Raw genomic sequence first — 23,571 nt, 5'->3', positions numbered from 1 at the left:
GTCGTAGGTGGGGATCGTTTCAGCCGCCAGGTGGCGCGTTAAGGTGAGTTGGGTTTATTTATAAGTCGCTATTAATTTCTTGTGTTTATCGTTTGGTTTATGGTCGTTCCTTAGAAGGTTCCGATTGTTTAGTTACGTGACAGTGTTTGTTATCAATTAATTTAAAGAAAAACAGTGAAAATGCCGGTTTTTCATACGAAAACAATTGAATCTATTTTGGAGCCAGTTGCACAACAGGTAATGAAAATAAAAGAAAATCCAGACTTATTAATTAAACGCACCAATTAACGCGATTAATCGAACCGTGGGCGACTTTGCAAACTCGCAGATACGCGAAAAGTCGCTTCCGGTTCGTGTTTCCGGCCAAATTTAACAAAATCGAAGTGGGTGTTGTCCACCAAAACAATCGAATCTCGTCCAAAAACGTCAATTAACCCCGAAAAGAAACGCCGATTTTTCCGGTGGAAATTCACTTTTCGCCGTCACGTTCCATTCCAGCGATTTTCATTGCGCTTTTACAACCTTTTTACCGTCGGCTGTTGCCGAACTTTTACCGCTCCAAATAAGGTTATGTCTTCCATTGTGTTTACAACTTGGTCAAATTTATTCACTCTTATCTCGCCTAGGGTTACGCCCACCTGTGAATGTCACATCTGGTCCGCATAAATTAACTGTTTTAAAGGTCTCGAAACTGGTGATTTTGCACGAAGAGGCCGAAGATGGAATCCCCATGCCTGATCTGGAACAGCCAGTCAAGAGCGTCAGCAATGCCGTCTCCAATCTGGTCAAAGTCGGACGGGAGACGATCAACAGCTCGGACGACGCCATCCTGCGGCAGGACATGCCCGCGGCGCTGGTCCGCGTGGAGAGGTCCTCCAAGTTGCTCGAGGAGGCGAGCAGCATGCTCAAATCCGACCCCTACTCCTCGCCCGCGCGGAAGAGGCTCATCGAGGGCAGCGGAGGCATCCTCCAGGCCACTTCGGCCCTTTTATTATGTTTCGACGAGTCCGAAGTGAGAAAAATCATCAGGGAGTGTCACAGAGTCCTGGATTATTTGGCCGTGGCCGAAGTGATCGAGACCCTCGACGAGCTGGTGCAGTTCCTGCGCGACTTGTCTCCCTGCTTGAGCAAGGTCAGCCGAGAGGTGAGCGCCCGCGAGAAGGAGTTGACCCACCAGGTCCACTCCGAGATTCTCGTGCGCTGCCTCGACCAAGTCAAGACTCTGGCGCCGATCTTGATCTGCTCGATGAAGATCTACATCCAGATCGTATCCCAAGGGGGCAAACGCGCCGAAGAGGCCATCGAGAACCGCAACTACTTGGCGCAACGAATGACCGACGAGATCAACGAAATCATCCGAGTGCTCCAACTGACGAGCTACGACGAAGAGCAGTCGGACCTCGACAACCTGACGGTCTTGAAAAAGCTGCAGAACGCGATACAGAACAAAATCAACACCGCCAACGATTGGCTGCTGGACCCGAACGCGGTCCGCGGCGGCATCGGCGAGAAGTCCCTCAGACAGATCATCGAAGCCGCCCAGAAAGTGGCCGAAAGATGCCTCCCCCAAGACGCCCGCAACATCAACAAGCTGTGCTCGGAGCTGAACACCATGACGGACGCGTTGTGCGAGCTGCGACAGGACGGCAAGGGCGCCACGCCCCAGGCGGAGTCCCTCGCGAGGGGCATCAAGGAGAAGCTGGGGCACCTCCAGCAGAGCGTGCTGAACGCGGTGGTGGCCGTCGACAAGGCGGGGCTCCAGCAGACCGCGCATACGGTGCAGGGAAGGTGAGTCCGGCGAGGCTTCGAGGTTCCAGTCACGACGGTGCAATTTCAGATTGGAACAGGCCAGGAAGTGGCTGTCGAATCCGGGACACGATGATAAAGGGCTGGGCCGGAGGGCGATCGCGCTTATCGTCGAAGAAGGGAGAAAGGTGAGTTGTTGATAACACATTAAGGTCAAGGGAGGTTTGAGATTAGAACGGTGGCTAAAAGGTCAAGGTCTGGTTCGAATTGCAAATGTTTAAACTGGCGAAGTGGGTCAGTGGGGCTTTTATGATAAAAAATAAACAAACACGTTTTTTTTATCTGTGTACAGAGGGAATCACTTAAATTGTATTGTCTCAAGAGTGTAAGGCCATGTTTGTTTGTTTTTTTTTTTTGGGGAGGAGTTGCGTCAGTCGTAACAGTATCGCAACAAAGCGGAACCGCTAGAGAGTGTGTTCTAGTCTAGTCTAGAACAGGATATTTTGTCCTTTTTGGATATTGTTTTTTTATTATAAAACCTCACTGTCTGTCTTTTGGGTACAGGTTTGTTGCTTTTGACATACAGGGTGTAACAAAAATAAGTGCGTTTATTTTAACTGGTAATAGTACTCATCAATTACAATTTTTCTAAATAAAATTTCTTTCAATTTGCAAAATTGAATTGCCATTTGTCCACCTTTTATTTTGACGTTGGATGTAATTTTATAAATCTGAACATTTTATTAAACAGGAATCGCAAAAACTGAATGTTTTTATTCCCTTCGTATTGTATTTGATGAATAAAAAGGTCTCACTTTCGTTTGTTTTTTGTTACCACCTTGTTTTATTTCTTTTTTAAATGTAGCTATTTAGATTAAAATTGTTTGATAGACTGGAAAGCAAAGTTTTAGTAAATTTAAATTAATTTTTAAAACCCTTCAGAATTTGTTTTCGAAAAAAATTTATTTAGAAAAGTTGTAATTGATGAGTACTATTACCAGTTAAAATTAATGCACTTATTTTTGTTACACCCTGTATAAATTGAATTTGACTGTTGTTGGTGTCAGAGTCAAATAAATCGACTGTAGTTGCAAATTCCGAAGAGAAACTCGTCCAGTGTCGAGTTTCTTTGCCCCGGAAACGGATTTCGTCTCGTTTTATTGGTATACGGCGTGGACCAAAAATACAGCGTGCGCCACCGCTCATTTTAGGCTCGTCGAGCGTTGAAATAATCGATTTCGGACGAAAATCAAATTAAAATTGGCCGATTCGATTACGCGTCCGAACAGTCTAAAATTAGATTGGTTGAATCAGTTTTGTTTGTATTTTATTTTTAACAGCGCTAACCGGTGTGTGGTTTATTTTTAAATATTTTTTTCGTTAGCGTTTTTAGCGACAATGCTGTTAATTGCGTGCACACGTGTCGAGGCGAAGAGATTTTTATTGTCGCCAAAAGAAATTTTTTTTTGGTGGAAAGAAGCGAAAAATAACAAAGCTTGGATATTTGTAGGATTGGAAGAGAAAATAGGTGAACTTGTGCAGTTTCAGATCTAAATCTGTTTTATTGCCACTTTGTTAGATTTATCCGACAATGGAGAACAGTCTCGGTTGCTTTGTCTGTTTTGAATAAATTCCAAGATAATTTAAAACTGCTGCGATTTTTTTCCAACTTATACAACGATCAAAGCGTTTATTATATCTTAATAAGTGTCCATCTGAAGAGCTTGCTACAGTCGATTACATTTAATCAGTTCCACATGTGTTCAATTGGATTCAAATCCGGTGGCTGGCCATCTGTGGTGACTTCTTTTGCACATTTTACCCCGTTTTGGGTTATTGTCGACAAATTTGAATCTCCAATTTGCCTTTTTGCTTTGTCCCACGTGTGTTCAATAGGATTCAGGTCCTGTGATGAAGCTGGTCATCTCGTAACTGATGCTTTTTCACATTTTGACGTGTTTTTGGTCACCGACATGAAATTTTAATCTTCAATTGGTCATTTTACTTCGTCCCACGCGTGTTCAATATGATCCAGATCCGGTGATCAAGGTGGCTCAGTTGCTGCTCTTACACATTTTATTGTGTTTTGGGACGTCGTCTTTTTGCCACGCCACACGGGCACCACGTACGCCGTGTTTTTTTTTAATTTATTGGTTTATGTTTTTTAACTGGATGTTTTGATGCTTTTTTCCTCCTCGATAATCAGTGAACTGTCACTTTTAATAATAAAAAAAAAAAAAAAAATGTTTGTGAGGAATATCGCGAACTCGTTAATTTTGAAAAGTTCTTTACCGTTTCTTCACCACGTTCTTGAGATTACATCAAGTCTGAAAAAACTAGAGTGGTCGTGACGAATGAATGATTTTTTTTTTAGTGCGACATCCGACGTTTTGCGGTTTTTCGCAAGGTTATCTTTCAAACGGCATTGCTTCCGGCACAGATGCGGTGGAGATAGCGTGAAGCTTGCATTATTCGGAAAAAATATTTTGTCGAAACGTGAATTCGGACGACGACTCGAACAAAAAAGAAATTGTTTATTTTACTCGTGCATTCATCTTCTCGTTGTTTGTTCTGCGAGTGGTGATTGGTAGAGCAAGAATCGCTAAAATTGTTTTAATTCGGGTCGGCGTCATGGAAATATCGAAACGGACGAGAATGTGAGAGGTCAGGATAATAAACAATTCATGAAATGCTGCACGGTGTGGGGGCCTAGCTGTTTTTGCGACTGGTCCACTCGATATTGATTGAAAACAAATATTTATTTTATTTATAAATGAATTCATCGATACGATTCGGTTAGAAACAAATATTTTGTGATGTTCAATTCAAAGTTGAGGTCGTTTCCGTTAAAATGAAGTCACAAAAAGTTTGACTATGAACGATACAAATTTGATTGAATTACATAAATAATAACAGTAATAAAGTCACTCGGATTAATCAGTAGTTAAAAATTAATTCATTAGTCTTCAAATTCTTTTAATTGTACAGTTAGTTGCAGAAAAAAACGTAGGTATTGTCTACTTGACAATACCTATCAAATAATTTTTAAAAATGTCATTGAATTTTGACGTTAATTCTAACCTATCTCTCGTAAGAAGGTTTCACACTATGGAAAAATTGCAAAAAAGGTGCCAACTTTATACTGACAATTTCCGTTTTTTTGCAACCAACTGTATATTCTGGTAGGATTTAAAAATAATCAGTTGAATGATATTTTTATTTGATGTTCATTAATCCCGATTAAGCAACAGAGCTTGGCAAACTGTCACGATTACAGTATCATCTATTTTTGATTTTGTAACCAGATTGTTCATATTTTTTTTACAACTCGACCTTGACAGTTGAGAAAAACGCGATTTTGTGAAGCGATAATTTATCTATGGAATAGTTCTGTCAACGATACCAAAACAAATACAATCTGATTTAGACGTAACGTACTAGAGGATGATTTTGATTTGATTGGTCTGGCAGTTGGCAACGTGATTTGTTTGCTTAAAAAAATGTTGCGACGCCGTGGAACGAGACTTAGGTTAATTCTTTCGTTTGGTACCAGTTTCTAAAGAAAATGAACGAAATGGGAAATTCCAACAGTGCTTATTTATTCTCGATCGTTTTGTGCTATTTAAGTACGACTTACTGTAAACACTCCAATTGAACCGATTAAAAGATAGGTTACGGATCACGGTTCAGCTGTTTAAATCTTACGTTTTACACGAGTTGTTCGTTCACGATCGACTCTTCAACGCCTACTACGAGGTGAAATAAAAGAAAAAACACCAGCCTCAAACATGGCATACTCTGATTACAAAATGTTTTTAATGTGAAAACAAGCGAAAATTTGGATACAAGTAGAACACTAGATAAAATTTTTAATGATGCTGTAACTTGAAAACAAATGAAAATCGGATAAGAACATATTAGTTTTTTTTTACATTATTTTCATGTACAAATACACTCGTGGAGTATCGGCCGTTCGGGAGGAGTCAGCCTGTATATTTGCAACAAAAAAATACGTGATTTTCAAAAATTGCTAAAATTTAAAAAATCACGTTTTTGTATTGAAAACTACCGCAGATAGAGCAACATTGCTTAAAACCGTAAATTGACAAGTGACAGTTTATCACATTTTCGGAAATTTTGTTTTCCATAGCCGTCCTTTACTGGAAAAAAATTATTAAAATGCCAGTTAGAATTAATTTCCAATGATCTTCGATTTTGACGCCGAAAAATGTAATACATATTTTAATTTATATTTTTTGCGAAACTTGGAAATGCTCCTCTCAAGTTTGTGCATAATTTTTCTTTTATTTATAATTTTTATTTCTCCTCGGAACGGTTTTTTAGTGGGTGAAAAATTAAAGAAAAAACTAATCATGCATTTCATTCATTTGAATGAATACTAAAAAAAGAAGACAATGTATATTTTTCAATCTGTTTATTTAATGTAAAAGATTTTATAAAAAATATTTGTTACAAAACAATTTTATAGTAAATATTTCCAGCTTGACCTGACCTTGCTACATTCTGCACAATTTTGCTCTATTCGCTGTAGTTTTTGATACTGAGGCGAATGAAGCTCCAAAAATCTTATAATTTCACAACTTTGACAATTGTTAAAAATTATTTAAATGATTTCCTGATTATTTTCTTCGGTGCAAATGTATAATAAGATCCAAATTAACCGATGTTACACCAGTATTGTATTTTTTTGCATATCGTAATGAAAGTAGCACTTTTTTAATCGAAAAATCGTAATGAAAGCAGTTTTTTTGCTTTTTTTTTAATTCTTCATAAATCCTTTTAAGCCAAACTTCTCAACTTACAAGGATATGAACAAAATAGCGTGTACAACACGTTATGAAAGTCTCTTCTTTTTCACTCATTTGCTTGATTAACTCGGGCTACGCCCTCGTTAATCAAACTGCAAATTCATGAAAAAAAGTATGACTTTCATAACTAGTTGTACAGATAACTATTTTGCACTCTTATAGAGAAAAAACACTGTTTTTTAATTTCATCTACTTGTCAAGAAATATTTGAAAAGTCTATTATACATAAGTACAGGGTGATTCAAGTTTTACCGCTCGAGCGAAAACACACACTTTTAACCGATTTAAAATTCTCAAAAAATTCAGGAATGATTGTGTAATGCTGTAGAACACTGTAAAAATTTCAAATTTTTTAATAAAACGAGTAAATATTTCGTTCAATAACCGCTAGATTAATTTACATAATTTTCACTGAGACTCCTTTCAAACATTTGGTAAAAACTTGATGTCATTGAAATCATGAAAGCATCACCGGTTTTTGAAATAAATGGAATTCGATATTAAAGTGCAAAATTTAGCTATGATTTATTATTAAATTGGGCGGTCACTTCCACAATAGAGATTGATATGGGTTATTTATGGTACCTTAAAGGGACTAAAGGCTGTATGACACGATGCTAAATTTTGTAGAAAATTTGTTAGAAAATGAAAGAGGACCAATGAACGACCAGGATCTGACAAAGACAGACTATGATCCTGATCGTTCATTGGTCCTGATCGAGGGTCTCTCTCATTTTCTAACAAATTTTCTACAAAATTTAGCATGGTGTCAAACAAGCTTAAAGAATTACTGGAAAAGTTCTCAACATATGTTTCCCAACAATGAGGTATTTATTTATGACATTGCAGTTGTAAATCTTGATCATTTTTCGGTGTTACATAACATTAAAATTGGAATAATTCAAAAATTAATCATGTTCTTTTGATGCGAATTTCATAAATATGTTCTTTGAATTAATTGTGAATTATGAGCGTGCACGGAGATTTTTTTTTGTAAAAATCAATTTTTTAAATTTTATGGCCATGAATGAAGTGATACGGGAAAATAGATGGCACAACTTTGAAGCCTTATATGAAGGGAATGTAACCCTAAAGTTTCGTAATTTTTACTAATTTTTTAATAGGGTTAATCGTGCGGGCGGTAAAACACACACTTCTAATCCATTTAAAATTCTCAAAAAATTCAGGAATGATTGTGTAAAATTTCAAATTTTTTAATAAAACAAGTAAATATTTCGTTCAATAACCGCTAGATTAATTTACATAATTTTTCACTGCGACTCCTTTCAAACATTTGGTAAAAACTTGATGTCATTGAAATCATGAAAGCATCACCGGTTTTTTGAAATAAATGGAATTCGATATTAAAGTGCAAAATTTAGCTATGATTTATTAATAAATTGGGCGGTCATTTCCACAGTAGAGGTTGACATGGGTTATTTATGGTACCTTAAAGGGACTAAAGAATTACTGGAAAAGTTCTCAACAGATGTTTCCCAACAATGAGGTATTTATTTATGACACTGCAGTTGTAAATCTTGATCATTTTTCGGTGTTAATATTAAAATTGGAATAATTCAAAAACTAATCATTTTCTTTTGATGCGAATTTCATAAATATGTTCTTTGAATTAATTGTGAATTATGAGCGTGCACGGAAAAAAAATTTTTTTTTTGGTTAAAATCAATTTTTTAAATTTTATGGCTATGAATGAAGTGATACGGGAAAATTGATTGCACACGTTTGAAGCCTTATATGAAGGGAATGTAACCCTAAAGTTTCGTAATTTTTACGAATTTTTTTTAATAGGGTTAATCCGAATCGTGCGGGTGGTAAAACACACACTTCTAATCCATTTAAAATTGTCAAAAAATTCAGGAATGATTGTGTAACGCTGTAGAACATTTTGTAAAAATTTAAAAATTTTTAATAAAACGAGTAAATATTTTGTTTTAATTCAATAACCGCTGGAATAATTTACATAATTTTGAACTGAGAGTTCTTTCAAACATTTGGCAAAAACTTGATGTCATTGAAATCATGAAAGCATCACCGGTTTTTGAAATATGTAAATGGAATTCGATATTGAGTGCCAAACTTAGCTATGATTTATTATTAAATTGGGCGGTCACTTCCACAATAGAGATTGATATGGGTTATTTAGGGTACCTTAAAGGGACTAAAGAATTACTGGAAAAGTTCTTAACAGATGTTTCCCAACAATGAGTTATTCATTTATGACACTGGAGTTGTAAATCTTAATCATTTTTCGGTGTTAATATTAAAATTGGAATAATTCAAAAACTAATCATTTTCTTTTGATGCGAATTTGATAAATATGTTCTGTGAATTATGAGCGTGCACGGATTTTTTTTTTTTTTGTAAAAATCAATTTTTTAAATTTTATGGCATGAATGAAGTGATACGGGAAAATTGATTGCACACGTTTGAAGTCTTATATGAAGGGAATGTAACCCTAAAGTTTCGTAATTTTTACTAATTTTCTAATAGGGTTAATCGTGCGGGCGGTAAAACTTGAATCACCCTGTACATAACATTTTAGATTTACAATAGAAAAATGAATGCTCGCAGCGTTTTTTTCCTTCTTATCATAAGTGTTGCAGTTATTTTCCTATGCAGCGGTATTTCTAAACCTTCGTGGAATGTCTCTCAAATAATCTCATATCCGGTTAAAATTTTTGGAACAGTGGATTTTCCGCATTTTATCGGCTAAGCTAGATTAGATCACCTTCCTTTTGTAGACATCTAGATGTCTTTGTTTATCACAGCGTTGTTGCGTTATCTTTATCAACTTTTGTTACACGATGATGACGTGGGGAGTCAGCTTCTTCCTTTTTGACATTACCGTTCACTGGTTTAACGTGTCTAAGGATGTTACAGAGCCGGAATAGTATATTAAAGAACGAGTTTTATAAGGGTTTATTTGGCGCACGAGTCCCAAGCGTAGAAAACGAGCCGTAGGGGAGTTTTCTATGGGACGAGTGCGCCAATGCCCTTATAAAACGAGTTTTCCATGATGATGTTTTCCTTTTGTATTCTGTTTTGGGTAGGACGGAAAGAAGACGTCGAGGGTCTTGTTAAGACGAGCGGAAGCGCGAAAGCAACTTGAACGGTGAATTTATCAATTCTGATCGAAAATTTGTTTTCTCCAGGTCGCCGATGGTCTACCCGGTAGGCAAAAGGCCGAGATCCTCCAGCTGTGCGAAGAAGTGGACGGCTTGTCGCGCGAGCTCGCCGACCTGTGCGCCCAAGGCAAGGGCAGCACCCCCGAAGCCCAAGAGATCGCGCGCAAGCTCTCCCAGAAGCTGCACGAGCTGAAGGAGCGCATCAACCAAGCAGTCGTCGACAGAGTCGTCGAAGACTTCATCGACATCGTGACGCCGCTGAAGCAATTCACCGAAGCCGTGTTAGCCCCCGAGGGCGCCCCCAATCGCGACCAGAACTTCTCCGACAAGGCGGCCCACCTCCAACAGTTCTCGAACCGCGCCGTCAAGACCGCCAAGATGGTGGCGGCCGGGGGCAGCGGCGGCAACAAGAAACTAGCCGAGGCCCTCCAGAGCGCCGCCAACCAAGTCGACAGCCTGACGCCGCAGCTGGTCTCGGCCGGCAGCATCCGCATGAACTACCCCACGAGCAAGGCCGCCGACGAGCACTTCGAGAATCTCCGCCAGCAGTACGCCGACACCGTCACCAAGATGAGGAACCTGTGCGACGAGGCCACCGACTCGGCCGACTTCATCAAGGCGTCGCAGGAGCAGATGAGGAAGCACACGTTCCTGTGCGAGGAGGCGATCAAGAACAGGCAGCCGCAGAAGATGGTCGACAACACGTCGGCGATCGCCCGTCTGGCCAACAGGGTGCTGCTGGTGGCCAAGCAGGAGAGCGACAACTCCGAAGATCCGAATTTCATCGACGACGTGAACAGGGCGTCGGACAGGCTGCAGGGGACGGTGCCGCCGATGGTGCAGGACGCCAAGTCGGTGGCGGTCGATCCGACGGACGCGACCGCCGTCTCGCGGTGGAGGGAGTCGAACAAGGCGGTGAGTTGAAACGTGGGAGACGAGACGAGACGTCAAGATGAAGGTCGACGGATGATAATGAGGATGCGATAAGGATGTTGCGAAAGTTCTATCCGAGACGCGAGTTGAGTTAGGTCGCGACGGGGTCTTGTAAATATTTTTACAAGATGTTAGACAAACGATCAGACAGATCTTCAGGCGTCGTGCATGTGAACAAAACAGTGGAATTGAAAATTATTCCAAAAAACGTTGTTTTTGTTGTTGACGAGGAACTTCTCTCTTGCAAATAACTTGTTCAGAGTAAAATAGAATTTATTAAGTTCGTAGTGGAACAGTTTTTACGAAAGAAAATATATTGAGAACTTTTATCAAGAGGACTGACTCTCAACAAAAAGAGGGAAAAGCAACCAAAGTAGTTGGAAAAACCGTCGACATTGTAAAGAAGTTAGTTAACGTCACGCCACACGGGCACCGCGGTGCCCACGTCTAATTTTTTTTCTAGTCGTATCGTAGTCTAACGACAGTTCAAATTAAGAGAAACTGAGACAGTTTTTCCATTTTTAGGACCAATATTGACGACGTTTCAGGAATTTGTAAATAAACCACCACATAAATCCATAACGGGGATATTACTTAGTTTACGATGTTTGAAAAAAACATAATTTGTTTATGTACAAAGCTTCTTGTGCGTAAACTATCTTTGAACGTACATACAGGGTGCCTCAAAATTCGCAAATTCCGAATTCAGAGCGTGGAGCTCGAAAAATACTTGGAATAAAAAATTCGCTCTTCTTGAAGTAGATATAAGTACTTTAATTTTGTTCAATACATAGCAGCCTTCATATCCACAGTGACAAAATACTATTCTAGCTACGTTGTCGTCCCATTTTTAAGAAAAATTACAAACATTTAAGATTTTTTTACTCTAAAGTAAAGCTATTCTTCAAAAAATTGTTTTACGTTATTATTTTTCACAATCATCTACACCATAAATAACAATAAACACTGAACTTTTCAGCCTATATTCGAAGAAAACGCACTTCAAAGAGTGCACCTTCAGACCAATGTATCTTTGTGGGGGGAGTCCCGATTTTTTTTTTTATTTCCATTTTTGAACCACTGAAGTGATCCCCTACAACGCTCTGAATTCGGAATTCGCGAATTTTGAGACATCCTGTATACAGGGTGTCTCAGCTAAGACTTCCGAGCCTAATAACACAGTTATTTTCCATCGGATTTTTGTGAAATTTAAAATGGAGATAATTTAGACGTTGAAGAATAAAATCCCATTAATGCAATCACCCAAGTCTTAAAAACGTAATTTTTACATGCCTTTTTAAAATGTTGAATCAATTAAGATTTAGATAAAAAATTGATCGTCAATAAAAAGTGCTGTAGGGAAAAACTCGTCCTTGAAAGACGTCTGGTTTGCAAGAAAAAAGCAAAAAACTGTGTTAAACGTGGCTACAAATGAAAAAACGTAGACGCGTATGAAACAAACACGCAATTTTGCAGAATTTTGGTCATCCCTTTTCGCAGAAGCGCAGGTGACATATTTGACGTTTATCTTGCTAACCTTACAAACGCTTACAAAGTTAAAAATAACATTTGGACGTAATTTATTATACTGGATGCTTTAATTCTTCCATAAAGGACTAAAACACGATCGGGATATTTTAGCAAGATAATTTAGTTCACGTACGCTTCCTGTGTCTTCAAATAAATTGACGACTCTCTTAACCTTACATTTTGTAAAGCCTACATTTGGATAGTGTTCCACGAGAAAACGAACTGTGTTAGTGAAGTTCTTACGACACTCTCCATAGGCAATTTTTTTTTCCTTTTTCAACAATATTGAAATTTCTGCCGCTGTAGTCTGTTTTTAGAGTATTTTCAATCAATTTTCACAATTTGACGTTTCTAATAAAGCGTGCCCAATTTTGACAGACTTTAAAGAAAAAATCCTTTTTTTTGTACTACACCAAAAAAAAGTACTTTGCCAAATGGACGTCATTTTTTAATACCTTTTTTGTTAAAACTATTTTTACTTTGATTGAGTAATAACGACGTAAATTGCAAAATGCGAATTTGGGAGCTGTGACGGACTCTTAAAGGATGTACAAAATATTGCTTGACAATTAATCATCAATTGTTTCGAAAGGTAACTGCTCCTCAAATTTCACATTAAATTTTTAACGACAAAATCTAATGTTTTCGTTGAAACTTAATTGTTTGTGTAGACTCCTATTTTTTAATGTTTAACAATCTAATAATAATTTTCGATAAAGGAAACATGTGTTAAAATTACATTTTTTAACTTGAGGTAATTTTATTATTACTAATTGAACCTTCACGGCCTAAAATATCTGCATTTTAAATTTCATAAAAATCCGTTGGCAAATAACCGAGATATTAGGCTCGAAAGTCTTAGCTGAGACACCCTGTATACATATGTTTTTAAAAACATATTAAAGGAACGAGCATTTAAAAAAATGTAGACAAGCAAGGAGCGATTTTCGCTTTTAAAAACGCAGCTCGTCATTTACCATTTAAAATTAAGTTTGACATTATCTCACATAACTACTTATTATGTATTTCCTGTATTTACATAACCTCACTTTATTCATTTTATTGTAAATGCCACCTGCTTGGCCACAATTTTTTGAACGCTCGTTACATACGAACATACATTTTTTAATAGTGATTATTTTTTGCGAACAATAATTATTCAGTTTTCTGTTTGTACAATACTTTATCTACGTCGTTTAGGTGTTAATCTGCAGTTGGAGATTTTTTTTACTTCAAAACGGAAAAAATCGCTCGGAAATGTAAACGAAACGAAATCGGCTTCAAACGTTCAGACTTGAATGTGAATTCTAATTATGCAACGTGGAGAAAAGTGTGTCAACTGTTTTAGCACATTTTGCTTAATTTATGCGCTGCTCCACCTACACGGGAAACAGAATTGATGGGATATTTTAGATGGTGCAAAATACCAGTATCATGGGATAAAATCGACAATGATTAATTTTGGGTGATTGAATAAGACTCTTTTATTTTGTTTCTCGTTTTAAAAAAGAGAAAAAGCGCAATCCAAATTGACACATTCTGCAAGTGTTATCTCGTGGCTTTTATTAACGTTGGTAACCTTGCAGATAATTTATTTATCTCGTCACTTAAAACGTTTTATTGCCGAGTTGGTTCAAGTGGAAAAAATTACTTGATTCTTTATTTTCGTTTTTCATTAGCAAATCGTAAATTGAAATTTTGCTACCAGCATGAAAAAATTGGTTTGGTATCAATCGGCAAATATGTACTTCGAGACATCCGTTATTAAACAAACATTCTTGGAACAGAACTTTTTCGTGGAAATCTGTGATCTCAGAGTTTACAGAATTTCGATAAATACTGTATAAAAATTTTCCTGAAATAAAATCTCGAGATGAAACGGTTGTCAAGGCTTTGTTTTTCAATGTGAAAATGCTGCACAATGAGAATATGTAATTTGGAAAATCGGTTGGTCGTGAGAATGAAAAATGGAGTCGTAGATTGGTTCGTACTCGTAATTGTGAAAATAAAAGCATAAATAGTTATGTGCGAGGAGGCCGCTTGCGGCCGAGGCTGACAATCTCGAGGCTGTTAAAGGATTTCGCGGCTAAAGTCTACACAACATTTTTTGTGCAACCGAAAATTTGGAATTATTAGAAAACGAACAAGCAAAATGTACTTCACTGTCAATAAATACATACAGGGTGTCTCAAAAATGGCGCCCAATCTCCTAAGGGTCTTAAAGAATAGAAGTCTGGGAAGGTAAATCTCAATACAAAATTTGATCGGACCAACAGATTTTGTATAACTTGCTCTTAAATATGGTAATTTCAAAGAGATCTATCTCCTTTATTACCAAATTTTACAGCTGAATTATAGATTACTTTACAATGTTACTTTTTCCAAGACCCCTTTAGGTAGTGGAACAACACCGAAGTAATTCTTTTTAGAGTAATGACCTACCAAAATACGCTAGAATAACAGTGGCAACATTGACCTCAAAGAAGAATTGGTTTAGTTGATTGTGCATACCAACCGATGTTGCCAAATTTGCTTATTTTAAAATGTGTATAACTTAGAAAATAGTCAAAGGAAAAAAAATTCACAACGAAATTGAATTCAACTCTTCAAATAGTTTAATCCCTCAAGAGATTGGGCGCCATTTTTGAGACACCTGTATAAATCCGGCTTACATATCGTTTTTTGATATTCATTTAGTACTTTCTGGAGACAATACCGAGTTTTAATAAGATATTCCTAAATATAGCATACAGGGTGTCTCAAAATTCGCGAATTCCGAATTCAGAGCGTGGTAGGGAAGGACCCAGTGGAGCTCGAAAAATACTTAGAAAAAAAAATTCCCTCTTCCTGAAGAAGATATAAGCACTTTAATTTTGTTCAATACATAGCACACAGTTCGCCTAACCATGACTTATGTATAAAAAAAATGTCCAAGTCCAATTTTCAGTTCAAATTATTTCTTGCTATTCTCTTTTTAATGTAAGATTCAAAAATTTTTATCGATGGGTTTTTATGAAAATGCATATTTTGACCTATAGTTAAATTTATTGCTATCTTTTATTCTGCAAGTAAAAATTTGTTTGTTATTTTTAAAATTATGCATAATTGTGACTGCTGGGATTATCTATTACGAATATATTTCCTTACCGTAGTCATCGTAGTGTGCTATGGGAAAGATTTGACATTTCAAATTAAATTGTCATTTTTGTTAATGTTCTTTACTGTTGCCCAAGTTGATTCCTTGTTATTGTTGTACTAAGTGTTTGTTTTCGTTATTGTTGCCACAAATAAAAAAATGAAAACTCACGAAGAAAATAGAAGAATGGTTTGTGCTTTGTGTTTTGAAAAAGTGAAGGAAATGCGGCTCGTTAACAAAACGCAGCTCCAAACGATAACTAAGTATTTAAATGGAAGATTCCAAATTGCCCTGTTCTTTATGTGGTACGTGCAGAATAGTTGTGGAAGAATACCGCAAAGATTGTTTCAATAGAAAAATACAGCAGATTGATTATTCCAAGTTGGATATTCGTCCACAAGTCGTAACAAGAAACAACGCTGTTTGTGTCTGCTTACTTTGTGAAGTTGCAAGATCTACACTTCTTCCACATTTACACAAAAGAAAAAAACCAGGACGTCCATCGAAATGTGAAAATAATAAAATAATACGTAAAAGAAAAATTACAAAAATATGTAATCATTGTTTGGCTGCTGTTTCAAAAGGAAAGCCTCACAACTGTACCAAAGGTAGGAAATATTTAAATGCATTAAAAATTACTGGGTCTCCAAAGTCGCAAGAAATAGTTGCCTCTATAGTATTAAAACAAAAGCAGCAGCATACAATCGAGGAAAATATGATTTCATTATCTACAAATACAGGACGTCCAATTTCCGTAAACTTCAATAAAAAAGATTCAGTTAATAAAGATACAAATTTGTCTACTGGCCAGTTGTCGAAAATACAATTATCTTTGGATTTGAGTATAAATAAAACGTTAAAATTAGCATCAGAGTTACGTAAAGCTGCTGGAGCAAAAATATTTGAATCAAATATTAAAACCAAACTTCGAGATACCTACCACTCGGTAGATGAGTTTTTTCAAATAGCAGAAATAGATTATGTTGAAGAAGTCAATAGAGAAGTTAAATCTGTTACTACTAAGGCAACGGTGTTTTGCAATAATATACAAAAATTTATATCATGCGTAATGGATAAAAGGCAATATAAAGATGCCATCATTAAAGTTGGAATTGATGGAGGCGGAGGGTTTTTGAAAATCTGTCTTAGTCTGTTACAAAAAAATGAAAATGAATATGACTGTGGCTTAAGCAAACAAGGAAGTAGTAGTAGAAATGTAAAGGATACTAGTGTTAAGCAACTCTTCATAATTGGAATCGTATGTGGTGTGCAGGAAAATTACCATAATATACAGAAATTGTGGAACTTGTTGAAATTGAATGATATTCATAAATTCTATGTTGCTACTGATTTGAAACTTGCTAATATTCTTACGGGAATAATGACACATAGTTCAATGTATCCTTGCACGTGGTGTAATATTGATAAATATCACTTGCTCAATAAAGGTACTTTAAGATCTTTGGAGAGTAATACAAAGAATAATAATAATTGGTCAATTTCCGGAGGAAACAAAAATGATTTGAAGAAATTTGGCAACTGTATTTTCCCTCCCATCATTCAATCATCAGTTGAAAACGCAATAATTCTGAAAATTATTCCACCTCCAGAATTACACTTAATGATGGGTGTTGTCAATAATATTTACTCTGCTATGAACAAAGACTTTCCAGAAGTTTGTGAAAAATGGGCAGGAATTTGCCATGTGCAGAAAGAAGCTTTCTATGGAGGTTCATTCAATGGAAACTCCTGCCGTTTGTTACTTGCTAAGGTCGATGTTTTACGTTCAATTTGTCCTCTTAATTGTTTAAAATATGTTCAGTGTTTGTGTACTTTTGAATTAGTTGTAAAATCATGTTTTGGTAATAATTTGCTGAATAATTTTGAAAATGCTATTCAGCAATTTAAGAGTGATTTTATTCAACTGGATATAAGTGTAACCCCAAAAATTCATGCTATATTTTACCATATTGAAGAATTTTGTAAACATGAGAGTGGTGGTTTAGGGAAGTTCAGCGAACAAGCTTCAGAAGCCGTACACGCTGATTTTAAAAAAATATGGGCAAGGTACAAAATAGCAGAAACGCATCCGGAATTTCCTTCCAAATTCCTAAAATCTGTTCAATTTTATAATAGTATTCATTTGTAAAATAGTTTTTCTTATTCTAAATAAATGTTTAAAACAATTATTTTGTTTTGCTATCGATATTAAAATTTTTTATGGTCATTCAAATGAATTAAAATAACTACATATCAAAACATGTAACTGTTTTAAAATACGTCGGTGAAATATTTTCTCTAACATATTTTTTGGAAGATAGAGTTACAAGGAGCGATTTGAGACTAAAATTAGCTTTGGACATTTTTTTTGAAGGTGACTTGTACTTAGACCAACTGTGAGCAGCCTTCATATCCACAGTGACAAAATACTATTCTAGCTACGTTGCCAAAAATTACATAAATTTAAGATTTTTTTTACTCCAAAGTAAAGGTATTAATCAAAAAATTGTTTTACGTTATTATTTTCCACAATCATCTACACCATAAATAACAATAAACACTGAACTTTTTAGCCTGTATTGGAAGAAAACGCACTTCAAAGAGTGCACCTTCAGGCCAATGTATCTTTGTGGGGGGAGTCCCGATTTTTTTTTAATTTCCATATTTGGACCACTGAAGTGGTCCCCTAAACGCTCTGAATTCGGAATTCGCGAATTTTGAGACACCTGTATAGTGGTAATCAAACTTCGTATTTGTTGATAGATGGCGTTGGACGCGTCAAATATACAGTAAGTTGTGTGCTCTGTTTTGGTTCTTGGCAAAAAATAAACGAAAGACCGGGCACTCCTACAGTGAATATAAAAAAATAAAAGCAAATGAAACATTTTGGAAAAAACCGCGCGTATACCTTTATTGTTTTTTAATATTTTGGTAGGATACTTCTTAGAATAAACTGAGTATGTGAGGTTGAAAGGTATTGTTGATAGAGGGCGTTAAACGTACGCGTGCTCTGCGCCGCACCTTCGCTTAAAGAACAAGATGACAACTCGCTCTCGCACATTGCAATACTTGCAACGCAACACCCGACAGACTTTCCATGATTCTTTTCCAGTTGCTGAACGCGGTCGGAGATGTGCGCACAGCTGTCCAGATCAACCCCGAACTGCCCCCGCTGCCGGACGTCAACAACCTGAACCTGGGTCAGTACCATACCGCTCCCCATCTCAAACAATCGAACTCACCACTTATTAATTATCATTACAGAACCCGCCCCCAACAGTTACTTTATTGACAAAGGTATTGGGTTTGGACACGATAACTACCACTATTATTATTATTATCATAATCGTAACTTGTGTTCACATTTGAGTGTCAGTCGCGCCTTTGATTGTTTAATTGATTTTGTATTTTGTAATCGTTGTACATAATTATTCATAATTTGACACGCTGTAGAAATAACGGCTTCTCTTACGGCTAAAATTTGTAGTTGGCGAACCGCTAAGAAACACCCCGACCCCACACCGAGATGCGGGGGCGCTCAGCCCCACACCTCACCAGCACGGACGCGTCAGTCCCCTGCCCAAATGGGCCAGAGGTATCTTGAACACTTTGTACATACCCAATGACGAGACGGTGATGCTGTCTCGACGACCGATGAATTCTCATTTCTAATTGAATTTTTTTTCTTTTTCTTTTCGTGTCGCGTCAGGGGATAATTCCGACTTGCTCTGTCAAGAACTTATCCCCAGCTCATACCACGAGCCAGGTAAAATATCACGAGAAATTGAGTTTGCGAGCATGTCCGACTAACACAATAAAAACGCATGCGAACATAGTGGGCTTCTTGCTAGTCGATGCTTGGTTGTTTTGACGTCGGTCCAGATTTGTCTAACAATCCAGACACTAACACCGTTTTAATTTCGTCCTTTTGTTGTTTTACACGCATCCAGGATATTGCAGTTTTATCCCGGAATATATCTTAGAAGATGGTAATTGTCTTGGCTGGCATGCCTCATATTTATTTATTTTTTTCCATCGCTTGTGAACAATTGTTTGAGCGGCGTTCGGTGTGATTGTTTAGATATGGCGCCGCCGAGACCGCCCCTGCCGCACGACGGCGCCCCGATGCGTCCGCCGCCCCCGGAGACCGACGACGAGGACGACGTGTTCAGACACGCCCCCAGCGCGAGCCAGCCAATCATGGTACGTCCGTCCGAGCCGAGTTAACCACGTGACTCTACGCGTTGTTTTGTTTTCGTTCGAAGGTCGCCGCCCACAATTTGCACCGCGAGGTGCGCCAGTGGTCCGCCAAGGACAACGACCTCATCGCCGCCGCCAAGAGGATGGCCGTGCTGATGGCCCGCCTCTCCGAGCTGGTCCACAACGACGACAAGGGCAGCAAGAGGGAGCTGATTGCGACGGCGAAGGCCATCGCCGACGCCAGCGACGACGTCACCAGGATCGCCAAGCAGCTGGCGAGGGAGTGCACCGACAAGCGGATCCGCACCAACTTGCTCCAGGTGTGCGAGAGGATCCCCACGATAGCGACCCAGCTTAAGATCTTGAGCACGGTCAAGGCCACGATGTTGGGGGCGCAAGGTGAGATACGGGGACGCGGAGAATGTGTCGTCAGTAGCTTTGTAAATAATCGCTCTGTTTGTAAACGTACGCTCACGCAGAGAAGGGGAAGCCCACGAAAGGTTTGTATGAGATGGTGAGTGGAGTCGGCGAGATTTGAATTTGGCGCGTCCTGTGAGGGAGTGGCCAAATTGGACAAAGTGGGCGGGGCAGAATAAATTGACGAATCAGAATGGAATCGGCCAGAATGTTCAAAAGGTGAAGTCGGGTCCTCAAGTATTCAGTATGAACGAAGAGTAATCATTTGTTTATCAAGAAAAAACCCAGCGGGAAACTAGTTTGTTTCGGAGAGCTTCAAGAAATGATTTTTCGCCTTTTGGGCATTCTGTGCGTGATCGTTCTGTATTTGCTCATGTCTCGCCGATTCGACACAGAGCCTTGCAGATTTTGACGTAATTTTCGGAATCAGGTTCCGAAGAGGACCGCGAAGCGACCGAGATGTTGGAAGGCAACGCCCAAAACCTGATGCAGAGCGTGAAGGAGACGGTAAGGGCGGCGGAAAGCGCCAGCGTCAAGATTCACGCACAAACCCACGGTAAGTTGAGATGGGTGCGAAGACAGCCGTGGTATTCCTACGCTTAAGAGAATGAAGAATCCAGAATCTCGATTTGGTTGTTTTGTTGTTTTCAATCGATACACTGTGTTCAGTTTTAATTAGGTTTAACACGTCGACAACTAACGAGGACGATCACGAGTAGGTCGTGATCGTCGGTCATTAATCCTTTATAGTGATTAGGAAACTTGCCTTAGTGGAATACGATAGTTATTTTTCTATGCTTTATTATAAATATATATATTATATGGAAAATGTATATTCGAAAGTATTTATATTATGAGGAAGTGCAATAGTGCCAAATTTGTGTTTAGACGGCCATGTTCGTTTTTTTGTTGAAAGTAAACGAAGCAATATCCATGGCCTGATCCTGTTAAGATGCTTAAATATTTAAAAAGAGTTGCTTTAAATGTTTTTATTTCTAATATATTAATTTTTTAACTATTTTTTGTCTATTTGGATTGAAAATTTTATGTAACGAATTAATAAATATATTGTTTATATTTAATAGACTGGTGCATTTTTTTTTTCTTGTTCCCTGACCCACTTTAATTGGAGGATCACTGTGTATAGCACGGTTATTCGTTTGACGTTTCCGCGTCGCCGGTGGCGCCCCCGTCAGTTGACAGTTGCAACGATGCCCGAAAACTAATTAAAATTCAGCGATCGTTTTCGTGTGCAAATTTGGCCTCCGCAGTTTTTCCGGTGCCGCCAGTCCGTCCAGCGAGCCTGCGGCGAGGTTTCCCACCCGAGATGGACGCCGCCCCCGCACTCGACTAACCTCAAAATGTCAACGCAATTCTCGCTGTCAAACCAGCGACAACAGAAGCGCTTCTCGATCGACGACGCCTTCGAGGAGGAGACTGACGAGGCGATCAAGGTCTACGGGGCCACCACGCCGCGCTCCCCCACGTCGGGCTCGCCCCAGGTGGACGTGCGCATCGACAACGGACGGTGAGTGTCCCCTCGACCCCGGCCGGTCTGAACGCTCGCTTTCAGGGGCTACAAGATCGCCAACGACACGTCGAGAGACAGCGACTCGCTCATCCAAGACTGCTACGACAACACGAGCCAGGAGTACATGGAGAGGTCGTGTTTGAGGCACCCCAAAGTGAGGGAGAATTGGCGGATGGTGTTGGCCGCCGTCACGCTGTTGATTATCGGAGTGGGGCTGCTGACGACGGGGGCGGTCTCGCTCGCCGAGCCCAACTCGGGGCTGCAAGGGTCCGTGTTTTTGTTGGCGGGGTTTATTTGTTTCGTCCCGGGGGCGTACCACGTGGTTTATATTTACCTAGCCGCGAAAGGGAAGCGGGGCTACCATTTTCACAACTTGCCCCTGTTCACGTAGCTTAGTGCACAAGCGACACACTCACTAATCTAAGGTACAAAATAAGACTTATTTTTAATATTACTATATATATTGGCATTTGTTGTAATCATACCAAAGCTGGGGGCTATCTCTCGGATTGTAGGTCGATATTTTGACTGCATTTGTTGTGAATCTCTCAGATTGTCTTTATTTATTATTTTTATGCGCTAGTTTATACGGTCTTTTCATATTAATATATTGTACATTGTGCTAAACACGACTTACTTGCGACTACTTTGTAAATTAAATACTCAAAAAACTTGCTATTAAAATATACATTTAGTTCGTTAGAACCGATCAGAATCTGATGTTTTGTTAATCTATGATCCATGGAAGTCACGTCGGAGCTTGGTTCGCCGAGAAACGTCACACGTTGACGTTTCTGACCGATGCGAACCGTCAAATTTTAAAAGTCACGTTTTCCACAATTTGCAACAGTCCAAGTCATCTGTTGGTGCTAAAGCGACGCACTAAGTCATTACTTTACTTAAATGTCAACTAATCTCGTCACGTGACTTGACGATTTATGCGGCTTTCGTCTGTTTGTTGTACTTTTAGTGTGAGAGTAACGATTCCAATATTTTTTGTACACTTCAAATCAACTTGTAATCAAGTCATGTGGACTGAATTAATAAAAAGTAGTTCAGGGGACATGTTTCAACTGACATTTTTTTCTTTTTAAAAACACCGCAAATAATAAGATCATCGCAAAAAAAAACACCCTATTTCTCAAATAACAAAGTTTTTAATTCATATTTAAAATAAAATATGTGACTTGATCCACATCTCCTGCCTAGCTACCGTGACAGATGGAACAACAGTGATTTTCCTTTATGTCGTAACAGAAGGAAAACAGCCGAAGCCGACTGCGATATGTCTAAATTTTCCATTCAAAACAAAACACTCAAACTGTCAAAACAGTAAGCGTGCCATTGTTTTATTTAAAGAATTGTTGAAATGGGGAAGGTTGCATTTTTGGCAAGGATTGTGGATTGTCTCAAAATTAAACAGGACGAAGCACCGACTCCTCGAATCTGTTCAAAGTCGATAAAAATGGAATCAATCGAGGAAACTGCAGTGGAGGTCGTTTTGTTCTGCCGGTAGTGCCGCAACTTTTATTTTTTCGTTTTCGACCCACATACAATTGATACAATTGACCATGTGTAAAAACTGGCTGCTTCAATAAAGTTCGAATTTTTTCGAATGTTTGTGTTTGAGACTTATTTATTGTCATTGTAAATGCAGGTATAATTGGAAATCAGAATTGTTAAAAAAAATGTGTTCGCATTTGAAAAAAAATATTCTGGCAGTTTAGCCTCGAAGCCCTCGGGGCTATATGTGAATTTATTAGGACCTTTTGTAGCCTATTCCAAACCATTTAATTTGGTGTATAATTAATTAAAATCGTCCGACAAAAAAGGGAGTTATAGACTCGTCTTCTTCTTTTGGGCACACCTGTACTATTACAAATACATTGAATAAAATAAAATAAAACATTCATTGTCTACGTTCGTACACTGTAAAAAATTAGCGGAGTAAATGCGGAGTGAATTTGGGGCGAATGCGGAGTGGATGATTTGTAATTGATTTAAACTGCGCTCTGCACAATCTCATTATGTTATTAATTAAACATAATATGACAATGAATTATACACCGTTCGAATCGGCGACAAAATTTTTTTTCGAAAAAA

The 23,571-nt window shown here is 38.3% G+C and overlaps 2 protein-coding genes across 6 annotated transcripts; both read left to right on the top strand.

Annotated features, from left to right (window-relative positions):
- The first annotated feature begins 30 nt into the window (after positions 1–30).
- Vinc (vinculin) lies at positions 31–21,023 on the top strand. 5 transcript variants are annotated; one of them, XM_069046258.1, is made up of 12 exons: positions 31–237; positions 683–1,788; positions 1,838–1,934; positions 9,749–10,636; positions 18,433–18,520; positions 18,585–18,617; positions 18,808–18,915; positions 19,030–19,086; positions 19,271–19,309; positions 19,402–19,523; positions 19,586–19,919; positions 20,368–21,023. In XM_069046258.1, exons 1-12 carry the CDS (start codon positions 181–183, stop codon positions 20,538–20,540), a joined length of 3,102 nt encoding a protein of 1,033 aa, XP_068902359.1. In that variant the 5' UTR covers positions 31–180; the 3' UTR covers positions 20,541–21,023. The 5 variants fall into 5 exon arrangements, with proteins under 5 accessions (XP_068902359.1, XP_068902355.1, XP_068902356.1 ...); XM_069046254.1 differs by lacking the exon at positions 19,271–19,309; XM_069046255.1 differs by lacking the exons at positions 18,585–18,617; positions 19,271–19,309.
- An 87-nt stretch (positions 21,024–21,110) lies between these two features.
- On the top strand, positions 21,111–22,531 carry LOC138128620 (transmembrane protein 134). The gene is made up of 2 exons (XM_069044822.1): positions 21,111–21,465; positions 21,511–22,531. Exons 1-2 carry the CDS (start codon positions 21,299–21,301, stop codon positions 21,857–21,859), a joined length of 516 nt encoding a protein of 171 aa, XP_068900923.1. The 5' UTR covers positions 21,111–21,298; the 3' UTR covers positions 21,860–22,531.
- Positions 22,532–23,571: the final 1,040 nt, after the last annotated feature.

Source organism: Tenebrio molitor, chromosome 4 (genome assembly GCF_963966145.1).
Source record: "Tenebrio molitor chromosome 4, icTenMoli1.1, whole genome shotgun sequence".
Classification (NCBI taxonomy): domain Eukaryota; kingdom Metazoa; phylum Arthropoda; class Insecta; order Coleoptera; family Tenebrionidae; genus Tenebrio; species Tenebrio molitor.
This window is presented reverse-complemented; position numbering and strand designations above follow the sequence as displayed.

What these genes read in the sequence shown, in the direction of transcription:
- LOC138128620 (XM_069044822.1), top strand. Translation starts at nt 21,299, where the DNA reads ATGTCAACGCAATTCTCGCTGTCAAACCAGCGACAACAGAAGCGCTTC. An exon ending in GTGCGCATCGACAACGGACG is followed by an intron (nt 21,466 to 21,510) that starts GTGAGTGTCCCC and finishes GCTCGCTTTCAG; the next exon opens with GGGCTACAAGATCGCCAACG.
- Vinc (XM_069046258.1), top strand. Translation starts at nt 181, where the DNA reads ATGCCGGTTTTTCATACGAAAACAATTGAATCTATTTTGGAGCCAGTT. An exon ending in GGAATATATCTTAGAAGATG is followed by an intron (nt 19,310 to 19,401) that starts GTAATTGTCTTG and finishes GTGATTGTTTAG; the next exon opens with ATATGGCGCCGCCGAGACCG. An exon ending in CACGATGTTGGGGGCGCAAG is followed by an intron (nt 19,920 to 20,367) that starts GTGAGATACGGG and finishes TTTCGGAATCAG; the next exon opens with GTTCCGAAGAGGACCGCGAA.